Source organism: Peromyscus eremicus, chromosome 7 (assembly GCF_949786415.1).
Source record: "Peromyscus eremicus chromosome 7, PerEre_H2_v1, whole genome shotgun sequence".
NCBI classification, from domain to species: Eukaryota; Metazoa; Chordata; class Mammalia; order Rodentia; family Cricetidae; genus Peromyscus; species Peromyscus eremicus.
This window is the reverse complement of record NC_081422.1, coordinates 33,487,346-33,508,831: the sequence shown is the minus strand read 5'-3', so window position 1 is coordinate 33,508,831 and position 21,486 is coordinate 33,487,346. Positions and strand designations below refer to the sequence as shown.

At 35.6% G+C, this 21,486-nt stretch overlaps 3 protein-coding genes across 4 annotated transcripts in view; all 3 read right to left on the bottom strand.

The window, feature by feature from the left end:
* Positions 1-1,618: 1,618 nt before the first annotated feature.
* On the bottom strand, positions 1,619-19,505 carry LOC131914878 (olfactory receptor 8B8-like). Of its 2 annotated transcripts, XM_059267649.1 has the most exons (3): positions 19,434-19,505; positions 18,747-18,789; positions 1,619-2,567 (listed from the first exon to the last, which is right to left on the bottom strand). In XM_059267649.1, the coding sequence occupies exon 3, from the start codon at positions 2,549-2,551 to the stop codon at positions 1,619-1,621; it is 933 nt and encodes a 310-aa protein (XP_059123632.1). In that variant the 5' UTR covers positions 2,552-2,567; positions 18,747-18,789; positions 19,434-19,505. The 2 variants fall into 2 exon arrangements, with proteins under 2 accessions (XP_059123632.1, XP_059123634.1); XM_059267651.1 differs by lacking the exons at positions 18,747-18,789; positions 19,434-19,505 and adding an exon at positions 9,332-9,345 and having other exon boundaries at positions 1,619-2,555.
* LOC131914879 (olfactory receptor 8B3-like) lies at positions 16,753-17,690 on the bottom strand. The gene has a single exon (XM_059267652.1). The coding sequence runs from the start codon at positions 17,683-17,685 to the stop codon at positions 16,753-16,755; it is 933 nt and encodes a 310-aa protein (XP_059123635.1). The 5' UTR covers positions 17,686-17,690.
* LOC131914881 (olfactory receptor 8B3-like) overlaps positions 19,430-21,486 on the bottom strand; it is a 35,829-nt gene continuing 33,772 nt past the window's right edge. Inside the window, exon 2 of the mRNA XM_059267654.1 lies at positions 19,430-19,521. Within this exon, the coding sequence (XP_059123637.1) occupies positions 19,508-19,521 (14 nt within the window). The 3' untranslated portion in view covers positions 19,430-19,507. The remainder of the gene's footprint in view (positions 19,522-21,486) is intronic.

Here is a 21,486-nt window from a genome sequence, read left to right as displayed (position 1 = left end):
ATGAGCAAGAGATATCTTGACCATGATTGGAAAAAGTACAGAGACAACCTGCCAAACTAGTAGAATCACATGAACTGTGGACCAATAAATAGCTCAGGAGCCCCCACGGTACTGGATCAGGCCCTCTGGATAAGCAAGACAATTGTTTAGCTTGAACTGTTTAGGGGGCCCTGGCAGTGGGAATGGGACCTGTCCCTAGTGTATGAGCCAGCTTTTTGGAACCTAGTGCCTACGGTGAGACACTTTGCACAGACTTGGTGTAGGGAAGAGGGTTCAGACCTGCCTCAACTGAGTGTACCAGGCTCTGCTGACTCCCAGTGGGAGACCTTGCCTTGGAGGAGGTGGGAATGGGGAGTGAGTTGGGGGGGGTGAGGGGTGGGAGGAGGGAGGACAGGGGAGTCTGTGACTGATATGTAGGAAGAATGAAAAATTTCTTAATTAAAATAATAAAAAATTAAATCTATTGAAAAAAGTAATAAAGTTTTAAAATAATCAGATATAAAATTCAGTCTAAAGATCCACACAAAATCTGATCAACTTGCTATTTAATTTTCCTTTAAAATTTTACACACAGAGATTTCAATTTCTTGAATCTTTGACCTGTTACCTTTAACTTCTATTCCTCCCCAGGACCTTATCTAAATGCCTCTTAAAATATTTTGAGCCATTTCCCCAAAGAAGTCAGACCCCAGCTTGAATCAAGAATCTTTAACTTTACCAACAAAACATGCATCATACGTTTTTAAAAAAGAAAGAGCCAGCAAACAGTTTTACTGAATAAATATGGCTGCCAACAAATAATTACTAAGGTGAATCTATAGATCATCATAAAAAATAAGAATATACCATAAATAAGTCATCATATCTCATTTTAAATGGAAGGTATATTAAACAGGGTGGTAGGTTTGAAATCAAGAGTCCAAATGTTCATGTACTTTAAGAATCCTGTGTCATTATGTAAACTATTAATCTCATGAGCTTCAATATTATATGTTTGTAATAGTGTATTTTAGCAATAAAATGTGCTTATTAATATTTAAAAGGTAAACATCAAACATATAGTAAAACAATGTTCTATGCACCATAAGTAGACCTGCAATGTACCCACATTAGACAATGGTCAATACAGAAATATCTATACCTATTAAATACTGGCATTAGAGAGTAATACATTCTTGTCCAGTGGAGTATTGAAAGACATAAACACAGAGACACAAAGAGGATTTCATATTTCATTTCAAATGGCAAATATGGCCAGTTCTCCACATAGGCATGCAGACAACATATTCTAATCAATATGGGAAAATGTTCAATAACAGTCTATAATAACAAAAACAAAAGAGAAGAACTACTTAACGCTATTTTAAAAGAGGTATGAAAGCATCAATTCTACACACAGTGAAAAAACAAAACATATATAAAAGAAAATGATGAGGATAACTTCCAATTTCGATGAATATGAAAAGAAACAAAACTGATGTTAAAATATTTTAAACAAAACATATTAAATATAATATATTATGATAAACTACATTAAGTTAAAAAAATCATATCAAAAATAGCAAACAGATACTCTCCCCATGGTTTAACTACAGGCTCAGAGAAATTCAGTTTCTGATCAATACATTCTCCTGCTCAAGGTTTTTCTCAGAGCCACTTTAACATCTTTGTTCCTCAAGCTGTAGATTAAAGGATTCATCATGGGAACCACAATGGTATAAAAAATAGAAGAGAATTTTCCCTGATCCATAGACACAGCTGAGGTAGGTTTGAGATACATGAATGCACCTGATCCAAAGAACAGACAAACAGCAAGCATATGGGAACTGCAGGTGCTGAAGGCTTTGGACCTGCTTTCAGTGGATCTTATTTTGAGGATGTTGGAGAGGATGAATGCATAAGATGTAAAGATAATGACTGTGGGCACAATGATGTCTTTTCCTGTTACAATGAACAGTTCTATCTCATTGGCATAGGTGCTGGTGCAGGAGAGCTGCAGTAAAGGGAGGACATCGCAGAAGTAGTGGTTGATGGTGTTTCCATCACAGAAGGTCAGTCTCAGGATGAATCCAGTGTGGATCATGGCACCAGAAAACCCCATCAAATATGAACCAAGCATTAGATAGAAACATACCTTAGGAGACAAGGCAACGTTATATAAGAGTGGATTGCAGATGGCTACATAGCGATCATAGGCCATTGAAGTCAGCACGTAACATTCAGAGATGACAAAAAAACAAAAGAAGTAGAGCTGGGTCATACATCCCGTGTAAGAGATAACATTCTTTTTTTGTATAAAGTTCATCAGCATTTTGGGTGTAATCACAGAAGAATAACAGAGATCAATGCAAGACAAGTTAAACAGGAAAAAGTACATAGGTGTGTGGAGGTGAGAATTTAGCACAATCAGAATGATCAAGGTCATATTTCCCAATGCAGTGATCATGTATATTACCAGAAAAAGGAAGAACAATGGTATTTTGAGGTCAGGTTGGTCTGTTATCCCCAAGAGTATGAATTCGGTTACCAAAGAACCATTTTCAAAAGCCATTCTTCTCTCAGAGAGTCTGTGGAAACAGAAAAATAAGTGAAATTTCAGGGGAAAAAGGAATTTTTAAACATAACTTCCCCTTCAAATGTCAGTTTTTTGTTTGAATGTCAAAAAACAAATAGCTTCAGTCTTGAGCCCACCTTTCAAGCTACCAGTATAAGTAACAGCATTGTCTCCCTCAATTAGCATCTCAGAGGTTAAATACATTAAAGAGTCTCACTAGTATACCTCAGAGCTTAGCCCAGTGACCTAATATGCTAATTTGACAACTTGAAAATTCAAAGGCAAAAGATAAATTTGGTGCACAAGGACACAATTATCCTTTTTTTTTTCTAATCATTTCTTTATTGCTTCTGTCTGTTCTTGATACAGGGAAAAGTTTTAGCAGTCTGGTGGTAATCTATATCCAGACTGGATTTCAGTATACTTAGAATCATAAGTGGTATTTCCAAAATCAAGCAGAAGAAATTGAGTCTGTGACTTGTTATGATACAGCCAGTGTCACAAAAATTCATAAATCTAGAGAAATTGCCATGTGTAATGGAAATAAAGCACATTGAATAAGAATATTGCAATTTGCATGTCTACGGACTCTGACCATTCTCTGTATATCTAAGACATTTTTCTCTCAATTTCTCTTGAGCCTTAAAATTGCTTTTCATACAGAAAAGTACATATTATTAATTGTTGGACTCATTTTGATACAATGCCACTATGAAAACATAAAAACAAAAATAATAACAACAGGAAAACCTCACTTTAGAAGAAATACTGCATCATCTCTATTAACATTTATATTCTCATAAATGGACAAAGAATGGTGGTCGCTGGAGCTAGGGGGAAAGAAAAAGACCCCAGGGAAGAAAGTTCAATTTTGCAAAATAAAAAGTGTTTAGAAATCTAATTCAACATATTAACATCAGTTAATGGTGATTTGGTAAGAAAATTTACCATATCTTCTCATTATAGTTATAATTACACAAACACACGAATGTGTATCAATGTATAGGAGAGGCATAAGTAAATGAGCCTTAATGACACATATTTTCATCCAGGGTATGTGGTCAAAATGAGTATTATACATCATAAACCCTTTCACATAGTATTTATTTCTCAGTAAATGTGTTCAATAAAATTTGTGATTTTAGTATGAATAGATTTTAAAACTTACCCTATTTTAGAGAGAAATTTTATGGACCCCTTTTGTTGGTAAATGTCCCTATTATTAAAGAAAGACTGTATCAGGCTACAAAGTACTCAGTTTTTTATTAAAAAACAATGCTTCATAAAATTAATTTCTGATGTGCTCTGAACACATTTTGAATCACTGTTTATGTTTATTAAGTGTAGTCATGATCCACTAAAGGGAAAGAAGAAAAATTAAAATTAAACCACGTTCATTTTTATCATCCTCAACACTTACGGAAACACCACACATTTCATATAAGATTAATTGCATAAAGAAATTAGTTTTAAGCAAGATAGAGTCTTTCTTAGCTTCTCCCCAGGAAACATATTGCAGATATGAAAAGGAGATGAGGTGATGGTATTTAGATTCTTACCCATGGTGGGCCTTTACTTCCCTGGGGACTCAATATATCATTCAGGTGTGCCCTTCTCTTTGGGGATTATACATCCTCCATACTTGAGCCAATATTGAATCCCCATCTTCCAGCTACCTTCTCTTCAGGGAAAACTGTTGTTTTGGTTATTTCTCAGTTTTTCACCATGTCTTTAATGTTAATATTTCATAGAGGCTATTCCCAGAGTCTCTTTTTTATTTATAATGTCTCATTTAATCATAAAACTATAAACTTTCACAAGAACAAATAGATATATTCAGTTTATGTATTTTCCCAGAGATGTAATCTTATTTGTCCTACTTAATTAGCAATCATTCCATTTTTTCTGTTTTATTTATTTATTTATATTATTTTTATTTTTTATTATTTTATTTATTTATTTAATTTTATAATTTAATTTAATTTTACATATCAGCCACGGATTCTCCTGACCTCCCACCTCCCGTCCCCCTCCCAGCCCTCCCCCAACCCAACCCCCATTCCCATCTCCTCCAGGCCTAGATGAAATTATTTCCATAGTATGTCATTATATGCTTCAGGTATTCTTACAAGAATTTCTTGCTAATATATTTTTAAATATCTTTCTGCTTGTTTTATTTTTGTTTTTGTTTGTTGGCTATAGCTCTGTGGATGTATGCATGTAGGTTAGACTAGTTCTGAACCACTGAGCTGCTTTCTTTAGACCTCTAATACTATCAGCTTTCAGGTGGGACAGATTAAGACACATGCTTAAAACATCTGGGATGCATAGGAAAAACACCTAGGACACTGTCACTGAAGGGTTAATGACTAAAATCCTCAGGTGGCCAGGGAATTTCTGGACAGGAAAGTTGACTTCATTAATGACACCTGTGGGCCAGTAGGATCCAGGGAGCTTCTCTCCATGGGTATCTATCACTTTGACACTGCTGGGGAACTGGCCTACAGACGGACTCTCCTATCACAACCCTTATCCATTGCACAAAGCCCTCAATGCTCATGTGCCATGTGCCAGCAGTCACTACTCCCACAGAAAGACTATGGCCCCTAGGTTGTTCTGATTTAAGGAAACATTCTCTATATGTTTGTCTGTTTCTTTTATTTCCAAAATGTTTCCAGGGATGCTGATCTAACAGTCACTGGAGATTTTCATTTTGATACTTTTGTTCTCAGTGCATGTGTGCTTGGATACTTGACCCTCACATTGTTTGAATATTTTTTAGGGGTTGTATATGGTCACCCAGGTCCTCTCAACATTTCAGTGTGTTGGGTAAAATATATTAAAATTCCATCAAATGACACAATGTTGTAATGAAAATCTTCAAGAAGTTAGGACGAGAAGACTGTAAGTTTCAGGTCAGCATGGCCAGTCCCGCCACTCCCAGGACAGCCTGGACTATACAATGAGACCATAATATAGGAACATCAAAACATTATTTAAAAAGTAAAATAAATTACAAATTGAGTCAAATGATACTCAACATACCAAATTAAAATTTGTCAAAGTTCTTTTTTTCTTTTTTTTTGGCAAAGAATCCAGTTAGTAAATATTTCATACTTTGTGGACCATAGGATGCTGTTCCTGTCTTGTGAAGTGTGTGTGTGTGTGTGTGTGTGTGTGTGTGTGTGTGTGTGTGTGTATGTGTTTAGGAAATAAGAGATAATTAATTCTGGAGCCAAGTGTGAGTGATCAGAGCCTAGAATCAAAGATATGAGTCTCAGCAGATACAATTTTATAATGTGGAAGCAGATTCATAGAGTATTTATGGTAACAGAACAAGTTATCATTCAAGGCATTTAAAAAACGCATTGACAGAAACATTAAATAGATTAAAAAGCAGGCAGAAGAATCTACACTTAAATCTCACATGTTAACTGCTGTCATTTTTGGCCCATGCATTGGTGGAGAGTAGAGTTTTGTTAAGTTAATACATTCCAGGGGTTTTTAAGTTTATCAAGGTATTGGATGTGGCAAGTGATGGCTCTTTGGGGCTGTGAAGATAACCCCAAAGATACTGTAATTAGGCTGTCAGATCAGCAACATTCCAAACTTTCCAGACTCATAGAAGCGTTTATTGGTTGACCAGCTATGCAGGCAGCTTCTTTGTGGGAGTTCTCCTTTAAGGAATGGCCCATCACTGATGGCCTTGAAGCTGCTCATGCCTGTCTGGCTACCTTAAAATCTCAAAAGCTAACTTACATTCTCAAAATCAGCTCTGTTGTGGGATATTTAACTATGTAAACGTGTGATACTATTGTTTATGTCTCAGAATATTACTTTAACTGTGTACAAGTGTGTTAGCATTTTTTTCTGCTGCCTTTAAGGATGTAAAGATGTATTACTTTTGTTTATGCTGCATTTTCTTTAATTATGTAATGTAATGATGTGTTGCATTTGTTTCACCTTGTCTGCCTAAGGCACCTGATTGTCCTGATAAAAAGCTGAATGGCCAATAGCTACACAAAAGAGGGATAGGAGGGGCTAGAAGGCAGAGAGGATTAATAGAAGAGAGAAGGAGGAGATAATGAGGGAGAAAGAGAGGGAGATGCTCCAGGGCCAGACAGCCAGCACACAGTATGACATATACAAAGAAAAGAAAAATCCCCAAGGCAAAACATAAAGAGAAACAGATTACAATAAGAGCTAAGGAAAGGCCAAGCATTCATAACTAATAAGTCTCCATGTCTTGATGTGGGAACTGGCTAGTAATCCAAAAGAAAAAGCCTGGTACACAGGTCTGTGGCTAACTCATGAGTCCATAGATTAACTAACTAGAAAAATCAAGTATTTGTGTATTCTGTACAATTCCTAACATGAGAGAGGGAGAAAGATTACTATACAGAATATGAATGAAAAATCAGGAATGCAGAAGAGACTGAAGTATGTTTTTATCAATAAGTGATGTAGATAAATTCTCAGTAAAGTTTATTTGTAGAGGGATGAGGGTATATATCAGTGGTTTCATGTATTAGCACACAAGAGGTCCTGAGAAGAAGGTCCAGAAGAAAGTGAGAAGGCAGAGAGAGGGGGAGAAAGGGAGGAAGAAAGGAGAGAGAGACAGAGACAAGTGACTCAGACTCAGACACTGTGGTTGCCAGGTATTGATGTAATAATTCTTATACAAACACCAAGGTTCAATGACTGCAATATTCTTTTTATACATATGTCATTGTGAAACATTTTCCTAGAAGAAAACTGTTTTCAAAGCCTTACTGATTAAAACTGCAATGATTGGTCAGGTTGAAATTTGTAAGCCCAGATGTTAATTACCTTATCTTGGGCTAGCATTAGTCTCACTTTCCAAATGACATTCCTTGCCTGGCTCTGTGTGAAAATAACATCATGTGATTAATAGTTAAAAACTATGGAATTGATTAGCTAGGCAGCCCACAAATTTCCACCACCCTTAAAGCTAAGAATGTCGTCAGAGAGCTTCTTGGGCCTATAGTTCCCCCATCTTGCTGTAACTGCCTTTCTGATGTACCTACCAACCTTTTCTAAACTCACCTTGATGTATGACTTCCTTGGTTCTGTAAACTATAAAACTTCATGAAACTACTCCCACACTGAAAAATGGAATTTGAGATAACTTAAATCTGTTTTCCCAGACCATGATCACTCAAAATGGCTCAAGAATGAAGTCTTTTTCCTGTTAAGGTAAGAGCTGTTTTTTTTTTTTTTTTTTTTGGTTTTTCAAGCCAGGGTTTCTCTGTGTAGCTTTGCGCCTTTCCTGGAACTCGCTTTGGAGACCAGGCTGGCCTCGAACTCATAGAGATCCACCTGGCTCTGCCTCCCAAGTGCTGGGATTAAAGGCATGCGCCACCACCGCCCGGCCTAAGAGCTGTGTTTTTTGCATCAACATTGTCATTATCACATATTACTTTGAATTCCTATTATTTCAGTAGGTACCATATCATACACATCCACAGTGATCTCAATGCAATTTGGAAAAGTCCAACTTATAAAATGAAATCATTTTACTATCTAAGCATCTTTATCTCTTACCTAACAGTTGAATATCACAAGGATAAGACAGCTGTAAGAAATTAAACAATTGGGAGGCAGAGCCAGGAGGATTTCTGTTAGTTCCAGGCCAGCCAGGTCTACAGAGCAAGATCCAGGACAGGCATTAAAACTACACCGAGAAACTCTGTCTCAAAAAAACCAAGGAAAGAAAGAAAGAAAGAAAGAAAGAAAGAAAGAAAGAAAGAAAGAAAGAAAGAAAGAAAGAAAGAAAGAAAGAAAGAGAAAAGAAGAAAAAAGAGGAAAAGAAAGTGTGGTCTTTTTAAGATATACTTGAAAAGATATTTTATTTGAGTATTATGGTAATCATAAAATGGAAATCTATTGCAACTGTCAAAACGAAAATGGAAAAGATTCAAATGGAATCATCCCTGAAAACTAAAACATTGCCAGAAAATATCAATCTTCAAAAGAATATATCAAGTTGAGAAAAAACTGTCACAAAACTACAAAATAAAGAAGTAAAACGGCATTAATAGATCCTCAACTATCAATGATCACATAGGAAAAAAAATCAACTAATCCTTTTATAAAAAAAAAAGACTTAGGGTGACTCAATGAAGCAAAATAAGAAGCATACATATTCTGTCTACATGAGACTCACTTTAATTTTAAGGAAACAGAATGAAAGTGAGGAGATGGAAAAAGAAATCCTGTGTAAGCCTAATATGATGAGAGTATGAGTAAGAAGAATGATATCTGTCAAAATGGATGTTAGGTCAGCAGATGTGAGTTGAAACAAAGAAGACATTATATAGTGAAAATCTGGCAATTCATTAGGTTTTTACATTTTAAAAAAGAAACTATTTTGAAAGGAAAATGGTGGTTTGGGTGGCATTTGTTCAGTGGCAGCTGTGGCAAAGAATGGGAATGTATATTACCAATATACATTCTATACATGTATAAGTATTACAAAACATTTTATTTTAATGTTTAGAATTTCATACATGAATGTTTTAATTAAATTATTTCCACCCATCTCCTTTCCTTTTTTCTATCTCTCAAGTTCATGACCTTTTATTATTAATTATTACATATATACACAGGCATATACATACACACACAACTTAATGAATTCATTTATGGTGCTCTTATGTTAATGTATTTGTGGAAGAACACTTAGGATGGACTATCAATTGCAATCTCTTTATCTCTCCATGTCTCCCTCTGTGTCTCCCTCTCTTGCTCTTTCACTTGCTCACTCTCATTTACCTCATATAAGGCTATTTAAATTTTGCTTTATATATTTAATATATATATATATATAAATATATATATTTATATATATTAAGTAGTGTTTTCATCAAGAAAATAAGTATCAAATGGTAGGGAGAATGCCTGTCCACCATCTGTGTAGTAGAAAAGTCGTCTGAAATTTCCTTCCAAATGTAACTACCTCATGATCCCCAATATCACATTATCACTGGCTTCTCCTTTACGACTCCTCTTCTACCCAGTCTTTGAGACCTCCATCGAAATAATCAATATTGGTTGCACAGAGCTTATCACAAGAAAATTAATTCATTGAAGGAGAATGCATAGAACAGAACATTTTTGGGTTAATAAAATAAACCAGACTCAGAAAAACAAACACAGGTTTTCTGTTCTGTAGGACCTGAAAACACAAGAGGAAGAGGTCTAGTGTGACCTAGAAGATGGGAGAAGAAAATGCAATAGGGATGAATGTTAGGAAATTACAATGATGTCCATGTATGGAAATGACAAACATTATTTTGTAGGATAAATAAAAATAATAAAATGAAATATGAATAAGTTATAACTATGTAATGTGAAAACCTTTGAAACAGATACATATTCACTATGAACTATTAATAAAAAGACATTTATAAATAGTTCATGTTAATGCTTCCAGTTAATGTTGCTTATGTTCACATATTTGGAGATGACCACTTAGGATGGACTATGACTTGCAATGTCTCTATATTATATTGTGTATGTATGAATGTTCAAAAATAGGTAATTTAAGTTGACTTATGTGGAAGAAATTCAATTTTTACTTAAATATCTAATATTAAAATAAATTCCAGACATGTAAAATCTAATTGTAAATTTTACCAATGCCAGCAGTCTGTTGTGGGGGTATCTTTGTGGATTTCTGTGGGCCTCTCTAGCACTTTGTTTCTTCCTATTCTCATGTGGTCTTCATTTACCATGGTCTCCTATTCCTTGTTCTCCCTCTCTGTTGTTGATCCAGCTGGGATCTCCCACTCACCCAAGCTCTCTTTCCCTCGACCCTTGCCCTTCACTACCCCCACTCATGTCCAGGCTGTTCATGTAGATCTCATTCCATTTCTCTGTCATTGGGCGATCCCTGTGTCTTTCTTGGGGTCCTGTTTTCCAGGTAGCCTGCCTGGTGATGTGAGTAGCAGTCCAGTCATCCTTGTTCCACATCTAGTATCCTGTTATGAGTAAGTACATACCATGTTTGTCTTTCTGAGTCTGGGATACCTCACTCAGGATGATTTTTTCTAGGTCCATCCATTTGTCTGCAAACCTCATGATGTCATTGTTTTTCTCTGCTGAGTAGTATTCCATTGTCAGACTGCTGGCAATGGTCGAGAGACAGTCCGAATTGACCTACTCTGGTGATGGGATGGCCAAACACCCTAATTGTCGTGCTAGAAACCTCATCCAACTACTGAGGGATCTGGATGCAGAGATCCATGACTAGGCCCCAGGTGGATCTCTGGGAGTCCAATTAGCGAGAATGAGGAGGGTTTATATGAGAGAGAATTGTTGAGACCAAGGTTGGATTAAGCACAGGGACAAATAGCCAAACAAACGGAAACACATGAAATATGAACCAATGGCTGAGGGGTCACCAACTGGATCAGGCCCTCTGAGTGGGTTGATTGGCCTGATCTGTTTGGGAGGCATCCAGGCAGTGGCACCGGGTCCTGTGCTCATTGCATGAGTGGGCTGCTTGAAACCTGGGGCCTATGCAGGGTCCCTTGGCTCGGCCTGGGAGGAGGGGACTGGACCTACCTGGACTGAGTCCACCAGGTTGATCTCAGTCTGTGGGGAAGGCTTTGCCCTGGAGGAGATTGGAATGGGGGGCGGCCTGGGGGAAGGTGAGGAGGGCGGGAGGGGGGAGAACAAGGGAATCTGTGCCTGTATGTAGAACTTAATTGTATTGCAAAATAAAAATTAAAAAAAAAATTTACCAAATGTTTTCAGTTTTCAAATTGTCATCTAAAAATAAATATCAACAAAACATTATAATTGTTGTTATAGAGAAGGATTGCTTTAATTCTAAAACCCTACAGAATAATATTAAGAAGAAATTGCAGATCAACACACTTTATAAATGTAGATTTTTTTTCTTGAAATTTTAGCAATTTCAGAAATGTAAAAATCAAATCAAGAATATTACTTAAAATTTAAAGGAATGGCATCGGGATTAGTGTTCTGTGAAACTCCTAGAGGATAGCTAAGTGATTAATTAAATTAAATGAATAAAAAAATTCAGATTAATCATACTATGATTGTGAAAAAGGTACAAACCCTTCAGACATCAGATTAATGTCTCATTATTTTTACATTCTAGCCATGTGGGCTAATATCTATATCCAGGTCGCATTTGAATATGCTTTAGATCTGCTCACAAGTCTTCACAACCTGTATAGAAGTTACAAATCAATGGGGATTAAATATGGTTTCAGTGTTCTGATTGATCCTTCTTTGACCATTTCATGTATTTATAAAATATTCTTGTGATTTTCACCCTCACCACCCACTCTTATTCCACTTCCAGTTCCCCTGAAACCTTCTTGTTCCCATAAGTCCCTGTCCTGTTTTCATGTATTTCCCCCCTAGATTAAAATTAAGTTTGGGACTCACTAAGTAAGTTTACTACGGTTGTTCATATGAGCATGGGAAGGGATTGTTTACTAGAGCATGGTAAACTTACCAGTGGCTACACCACTGGAAGAAATGACTCCTCTAGCAGCCAATAACTGCCAATAATTCTTCAGGAAGTGGTGGGTTCTCACATTGTCCCTCATCATCATGACAAAATGATGACGGGCCAGTTTTGTGCAGATCATGTGGGGGTCACCATAGTTACTGTAAGTTCATGAATGTAATGGTTATGACATATCTTGATGACAACACTTCACATCACGCCTCTCATCACATGTTTTTCCTGACTCTCTTGCATGATGCTTTCTGAGACACAGGAGTAACACAGCTATCTCATTCAGAGATGAGCACTCAACTCTCACCTGTTCTCAGTGTTTGGGCCAATTTTATGTGTCTCTACATTAACTCTGCTACTCACTACTAAGATAAACTTCTCTGTAGGGCTAAGAGAACCTAATTTACTGATAGAAGCATGCATTTAAAACTGCAATTTAACATCATGTTCATTAGCAAAACAAAATTATTTGTTAGGTTCCCTGCTAGGGTTTATGGCCACACTTTCCATGGGCTTCTGTGACGTAAACATCAAATATACAGTGGTTTGGTACTCCTAGAATAGTCATTCTACTATCGGGCTGATGAACACATTGTCCCTGGCAGGAAGATAATACAGCTTATAGGGTTCACATTTGGGTGAGGATGTTAATAACTTTTTCAGCCAGCATCCAGCATGACATATTCTGCTATCAGAAAAGCTAGTCAAAAGGGTAGAAGCTTCTAGCTCAGTTCCAGCCTGATTTATCTGTGTCTTATCCTTAAAGTGCATGGTGCCTTCAGCAATAGGATCTAGCCTTCGTTGACCAGCAAGACCAACTACAATGTCCTTTATTTTATATCTAACCACAAGTCATAAAGAGGTATTGCACAACTGGAAACAATATGTAATTTTTTTTCTGGAAGTTGTGTTGTCTACTCCTGCATGGTGTTTTACCTCAGTGTCTGTTGGTGTAGTAGAATATCATGATTAAGGCCACTTGAGAAGAAAAGGGTTATTTCAGTTTGCATCTCTGCAACATAGTCCATCATTAAAGGGATTCAGAGCAGCACCATAAGGAAGAAACCTGATGGCAGGAACTAAAGCAGAGGCCATGGAGGAACACTGGCTTGCTGACCCTATTTCGTTATAGAACTCATGACAGCCTGCCCATGAGTGTTATCACCCCCTACTGGGCTAGGCCATGTTACAGCAATCATCAATCACATAAATGCCCCATAAAACAATCTTATGGATGCATTTCCTCAACTAAGGTTTCCTTTTCCCAGATAACTGTAGCCTAGGTCAATGTTACATAAAAACTAGCCAGCAAAAAGATTGTCTCCATTGAAATATTCTTTAAATTACATTTTTAACATATCTTCCTGTTTAGCATACAAAAAAAAAACAGGGAAACTGTCAATATTTGAGAGGAGTAGCAATAATGTAGCCATTAATGTACCTTCAGCTACATTATCTTATCTTTATTAGTTATCAGGAAAGGTATAGATTCTCTTAATGGCAAATATTAGTCCACACACTAATCAGAGTTATGATATATTAATTCATGTACACTGCAAGCAAGCTCTGAAAAAAATCTAACAACAAGCTATTCATTTGCTCCCATGCATCCCATGGGAAAGGAATTGGTGAAGCCCTGATGAACAGCATATTGCAGGTTCTTCCAAAACTAAAAGTATATCTACCGAGTGATCTAGCTATCTCACTAATAAGATCTGCCAAAGGACAGATGATTTTGAAATTGTGGTATGTAAAAGAAATTCAGTTTGTCTTCAAGAACATATTGTTTTACCAAAACAAAATGATTTCCCCCAATTTTTAAAAATGCCATTGAACATATATCAGAGATGCAGACATGGGTCCATTATGTCATCTTTATTATTGAAAACAACTAATCTGCAGGAGTCCTGTGACTTTCTCTTTTCTATTATCTAAAAAAAGAATAATAATACACTTTTTAAAAATTTCCTTAAGCAAAACTGACCAGAAATTGTAAGTAAAATACATTAAAACCTTAGTGAGTTCATGACTAGACAGAACTACATGGTAAGTTTAAAACAAAGAAGAAAGGAAAGAAGAAAGAAAGATAGAAAGAAAGAGAGAAAGAAAGAACAAAACCTCAGATTGCCTTAAGAATCTTCACAACTATATGTGTATTTATTTATTTGTTTGTTTGCTTATTTATTTATTTACTTATTTTACATCCCAGCCAACGCTTCCCTCCCTCCTCTTCTCTCAGTCCTTTCCCATACCCTTCCTCTGTTCCAACCCCAACTCCACTCCTCCTCTGTTTCTGTTTAGGAAAGTACAGGTCTTCCAAGGATATGAGAGGATCAGGAGTTCAACTTATTCTTCACTACCTAGTTTGTGACAATCTGGGATATGTATGAACTTATCTCCACATTTAGAAAGATAAAAACACAACAGTAACACAAAAGACACATTGAGGCTGGCAAAACTGGATATCTACATACAAAGAAAAAGAAGTATACCATCTCATCCTGTATAAAAATTAACATGAAATTAATGAACAAGTTTTAATGAAACACTTTAAAGTTGGAAGATAATGTGAAAATATGAGGTGAGATACTCCAAGACAGACACAGAGACAATGAATTTCTGAATCAGTAATTTTACAATCCTCTCTCTCTCTCTCTCTCTCTCTCTCTCTCTCTCTCTTTCTCTCTTTCTCTCTCCCTCTCTCTCTCCATATATATGCATATATATATATATATATATACATATATATATATATATATATCTGTGTGTGGATACATATATACACATATATGTGTGTGTGAGAGTATGAGTATGTGTGTCTGTGTGTATATATCTGCCTACAATTTTTCTAGCCATGTTATTTTCATTGTAGTTATCTTCTGTTTACTGTCATGAATTTATTCCAAGGTATCTACATTTTTGAGATTATAATAGAATTACATCATTGCCCCCATCCCTTGCCTCTCTCTAAACACTTCCAAATATTGCTCCTTGCTTCCTTTCCAATGCATGGAGCTCTTTCTTCATTAGTAGATATTTAATGATTGGATTTTTGGGAAATTAACTGTCTTTAGTCCGTTGTCATCATGGCTCAAGGCAGGAAGTGTGGCAGCATGCATCAGACATGGTAATGGAGAAGGAGCTAGGAATCCTACAGACTAATTGGCAGGCAGCAGGAAAATACTGTGAGCCACAAAGCAGACTTGAGCTTCTGAGACATCAAAGCCCACCCACCTAGTGAGGCACTTCCTCCAACAAAGCCATATCTACTTCAGCAAGTTCACACCTCCTAATGTCACTTCCTGTGAGCCTATGGGGCATTTTCTTTCAAACCACCACAATATCAAAAAAAAAAAAAATGAATAGGATTGCATTAAAAAAAAGTGTTTCCCCACAGCAAAAGAAACATGAATAATAAATAGAACAATGTGTTTACTGCTCTTCCTTCAACAAGAACTAACTGGAGTATATTATAGAACTCAAACATGCTAATCACCCAAAGACCCAATATAGTCATTAAATGTGCAAAATAAGTTAATACTTATCACAATAATATATATAAGAGGCACACACACACACACACACACACACACACACACACACAATTCAATACCTGTAGCTATCAGAATAGAAATCAAAACTACATTGATCTACCATCACAATCTAACAATGAGTATAATCAAGAAAAATAAATAATAAGCAATAGCAAAGCTGTGGTAAAAATAATCCACCTGCCCTGCAGCAGAAAATGTAACTATGGAAATAATGAGAGATTACTCAAAAAATAAAAATGCACTAACACATAAATGGGTGTTAGATGTTTAAGGAATCAAGTTTAGTACACAATATAGTTAGAGATAGACTCATGATTATTATAGCACTATTCACAATAACACATTTTGGAACTGGCATAGGAATCCAACAGTTGAGTTTCAACTACAACTCATTACATTAGCTCATGGAGTTGTCCTCACACTCCTCCCAAAATAAAAATAGGTCCACATTTTCAATCATTCTCCAACCTAATGTTACATGACATTATTTAAGGATAAAAAATTCAACCAAAGCTTTATAAAGAGTGGAGAGAAATTATAATCCTTAAAGCTCTATAATGCACATATATAAAAGACATACCTTGTAAAATAGCTGGTTAATATTTATAAAATAAATATAACAGAAATTATTGACATAAAAACGTCAAGTGCATATCATTTACAGTTGCAATGTAGGGTGTATTTAATAGCCAGTTAATAAAAACATCTGGATCATGAATCATTTACCTTTCAAAGGGACACTGTGATGTCCAAGAAAGGAAAAAAATAATCAAATTCACACTTCATTGCATTGACAAATGAGAGCCATCTTACCACAGGATACATGGACAATGCAGAATTACTTTGTGTAACCATAGACAGATCTTTTCTTTTTTTGATACATCCCATAAAAAGAATGATAATAGGGGTTTAACTAATTACTGCTATTCTTAATTAAAATGGTGAGAGATTTTTCCCAATAATAAAAAATAAAATGAAATTTATAATAAAATCATCTGTAGGAACAAAAATATTCTAATATTCTACAAATGATCAGATTAAAAAAAATAGATAAAAAGGTGGCTTTGATTAAAGCCATAGAAATACTCATTGACAAAACTATACTGATAAACATTTTAATTTGGTCAAAGCCTCCTCCTGCTGAAGGTTTTTCTCAGGGCGACTTTAACATCCTTGTTTCTCAAGCTATAAATTAAGGGGTTCATCATGGGAACCACAATGGTATAAAAGACAGAAGATATTTTTCCCTGATCCATAGATCCAGGTGAGGAGGGTTGAAGATACATAAATGCACATGATCCAAAGAATAGAGAAACAGCAAGAATGTGGGAGCTGCATGTACTAAAGGCTTTGGCTATGCTTTTAGTGGATCTCATTTGAAGGATGTTAGAGAGGATGAAGCCATAAGAGGTAAAGATAATGACACTGGGCACAATGATATCTTTCCCACCTACAATAAGAATCTCTATTTCATTGATGTAAGTGCTGGTGCAGGAGAGCTGCAGCAAAGGGAAAAGGTCACAGAAATAGTGGTTGATGGTGTTTCTGTCACAGAAAGTCAGTCTTAGGATGCATCCAGTGTGGATCATGGCACCAGAAAATCCCATTATGTATGAACCAAGCATAAGATAGGAACATACCTTCGGGGACATAGTAACATTATACAAGAGTGGATTACAGATAGCCACATAACGATCATAGGCCATTGACGTCAGAACACAACATTCACAAATGGCAAAAAAACAGAAGAAATACAGCTGGGTCATACATCCTATGTAGGAGATAACATTCTTCCTTACTAAGAAGTTCATTAGCATTTTGGGTGTAATCACAGAGGAATAACAGAGGTCAATGCAGGACAAGTTTAAAAGGAAAAAGTACATGGGGGTATGAAGGTGAGAATTAAGCACAATTAAAATGATCAAAGCTGCATTCCCCAGTGCTGTGGTTGTATATATTAGCAGAAAGAGTAAGAACAGGGGCAACTGGAGATCAGGGTCATTTGTTAATCCCTGTAGAATGAATTCAGTCACCAAAGAACCATTTTCCAAACCCATTCTTCTTTAAGATAATCTGTAAACACAAAAGTATATAGTAACATTATAGGACCACAAAAAATTACTGCCGTAGCTTCTATTACATTTGTGAAGTACATGATGGGAATGCCTATATATCTGAGTTCACAGAAATTACTGTCCATGCTATCAGGATGTAGAGTGGTATTTCCTCAATTAGAACATTAAAAGCTAAATAGAGTAGATTAATCACTAGAAATCTAAAAATCTGTGATCATTGCTGTCACTTACTATCATGACATATGTCCAAGTAAGAGGAGGCAGAACAAGTAGAGAATTCCAATCCCTCATCTCATCATGTTATCATTGCTTCAGCCCTAGGTGGAAAATGGAAAACCTGTTGCAACCTAGAGCTAACCTCAACCAGATACATCAGGACTACCAAGATTTTTTCAAAATAGAAACTTATTTTAGATTTAATCAGCGTCTAGGAATGATTATATTTTCATGCTTGCTACCAGAAAAATATTAATCTAGAAAGATTTGAGATGGTCCTCAAGATGAAAATTACTGACTGTGACATTGTAATACTTGTGTCTCCTGAAACTTTCAACACTTTGTACTGTCTTTTCAAGGACTCTCTTTTGGGAATTTCATTGAGTCTTAGAATTGCATAATATGAAATGAAAAGGCACTCATGAGATCCTTGGAATTCAATATCAATCTACTTCACAAGACTAAAGACAAAGACACTAAATGGAAATGCTATGTATTCTCTCCAGTTACATTCATGAAGAGAGATTGTTCATGGCTGGGTCCATAGGGTTAGAAATCAAGCAGTGCATGATAAATTGCAATGTAATTCAAATGAGAAACCTAGTTAAGTCTGTAGATACAATTTTCAACAAGTTAAAATAATTAAGAATGGATGTATGCTTAAATTTTCTACAAATAAAAGAACATTTTAGATTATAATTACCACTATCTCTATATACATTCAAAATTCAAACAGCAAGCCTATATAGGGAAAATACTTGTTGAATAATCTCCATTTGAGAGAATTTTACAATAAATAAATGTTTCAAAGCAATTATAAAATGTACCTTTATTGAGGAGGATCTTAAAAGTGTCATTGCAGGCAGTTATCTGCAGAGTTGAGAATGAAAACTCAGTTCAGATTGACTTTGTCAACCTAGATCACACTCAGGAAGTTCATTGTCAACATATTTAAAACATGGTAAAATTTGGGAAGAAGCTTCCAGCCACAAACATTCCAATTCCAGGTGCACAAGAAAGCTTAAAGAGTGATAACTTAGAAATTTGTTTACAAAGTACCCGTGACCGTGAGGGTGGGTTCTATAGCTAAAGGGCATAGAATCTAGTGTGGCCTTTGGCCAAGATAGCACAGAGGTCAGCAAGCTATAAAATACGTATAACATCCTCCCTAACAATAGGTTCTATTAACTGCAAGAGAGAGAAGTCTGGGATAAACATTCTGGGGTATTGTGTGTGATCTGCCTCTATAGGGAAAGGTAGATGAGTTCTGCCTCCACAAATAGCCAAAGGTCACCAAGTCCTTAACAATATCCAACAACAGCCTATCAAAAAGAATATAATTATTTTATTTCCTCTAGTGTGGACAGACTCCTGCATGTTTAACATTTCTAGTTTTCCTAGTAATTTGTGATGCAAGAACCATCACACAATTTATCATTTATAGATGCTGGAGATATATCAATAAAGATGTTAAGGAAAAATGAGGATACCAGCATGAAGAAATTTCAACTTACCTCATCATGAGAGAAAAGCTTTTATGTCATTCCTTTACACTTGCTTTATAGGGATGTGTCAATCTCTGGGGGTTTCAAACCTTCAATTCTAAAAGAACACAACACAAAATTAATTTTCATATACCCTGAAATCACCATTAATCTCTTATAATTTATCAAGTACCCCTTAATCATTTGAGGTGCTATCTTTTTATCACATCTACCACCAGATAAGACATCAGAAATTTTGCATATTTCACTAGCATGATATACTTGGCTATGACAAGGTAAAGGCTTTCTCAATCTCTTCTCAAAGGCACAGACACAGATATAAAATAACATGAGGTGATGGTGTTTACATGCTAGATTAGGATGTGTCTTTTGTTCCTTAGAGACTTGGCATTTAAGAAATGCATGCACTTCTCTGTAGGGACTGTACTTCTGTGCTTGAGCCAACATTGAACCCCACCTCCCACTAACCTTCGTATCTTAAGGGAAATCTGTTGTGCAGCTTCCTTTTCTCATTGTTCCTCCATCCTTAATGGTGGCTTCTATAGATCCTATTCCCAATATTCCTTATTAATTTATCAATTATTTTACCATGGAATGCACCAAAGTATCTAAGGTACTATTATCTATCCTGAGAGTTCCCCAAATCACTTTACAAAAACAATTTATTATTGTTCTGTTTTGTCTTCAGTGCTCAAGATCAGAAAGTCATTGATACCAAGTGTGAGCTGTCTTCCATTGAGAAAAATCCATAGACACCCAACTCATGTTTAAAATTTTGCATCATCACCAGGTCATTTCAATACTTACTGAGAATATGTGCTTGAGTTTCCAGTTTAGTTCTTACATGTAGCACTTTATTGATGAGTTCAACAACATCTATACATACTTTACAAAAAGTATGGAACGAAGCTATTTAACTAATTTATGCATTTTCACATAACAGGAATTATAAAAAGATCACATCTTCAGTTGTGTTGTTGTGGTAATAAAAGAAAAAATCATAAAACTAGTTACAATAAATCCCTGCATAATGGAAAATAGTGAAATGTCAGCTATGAATATAAATTCTATTGGCTTTATGAAGAAGTCATTTCTTGATTTATTTATCATTCCTTTAAAATATCCTATGTCAAATCTAATTTTTTAACTCAAAGCAAAGATTAGCTTATTCCTTTCCCAGAGATTATTAGACATAGGAGGGTTTCTTTGGAATGAGGTAGATTACAGATATTTATTAGAACATGCACGGATGCCTATTGGTGAATGAATAAATGAGATGAAGTGGTATTTATGAACATATTTAGCTTATTAAACATCAGTAATAAAGAACACTGTGTAATTAATATATGTCACAGCAAAGACAAAGTCTGTGAATTGTTGCTGGAGTTAGTCATGGTAATGTATGCCTCTAACATCCTCACTTGGGAGGCTGAGATGAGAGGATGAGGAGTTCAAATTGTTTTTGGCTACCTAGCTTGAGGCCAATATAAGCTACATAATATCTTTTCTCAAAAAATTTTAAAAGATAAAAAAGACAACAATAAGAACAAGAGACATACTGATGCCACCAAAATTAGTTATCCACAAGTAAATAAAGGGAATTATATCCTTACTTCCCATCCTGTAATTAAAAAAAAACAAGATGAATTGTATCACTGATCTAAATTAAACACTTGAAAGCTTGAAGGTAATAGACAAACATGAGGGGAAAACTCCAAGACAGACACAAACTCTAACAGGTATTTTTATTTTTTTGAAATCATAATTACATTGTAAACCTCTTCCCTTTCCTCTTTCTGAACCCATTCATAAACTTATCCATGTTTTCTTTCAAATTTAAGTTTTCCCTTTATATATAGGTCTTTAATTACATAGACAATGAAAATAAAAACTGACCAATAGGTTTGAATCAAATAAATGCTTCTCTATAGAAAGAGAAATACTTATAAAAATAGGGGAGGTATGTTTGACAGCTTTCCTTCAACAGGAGACAAGTTTTGGAGTATATATGTCTTATATGTCAATTATGTCTTAGCCATTCTGACAGATGTACAGCCACTTT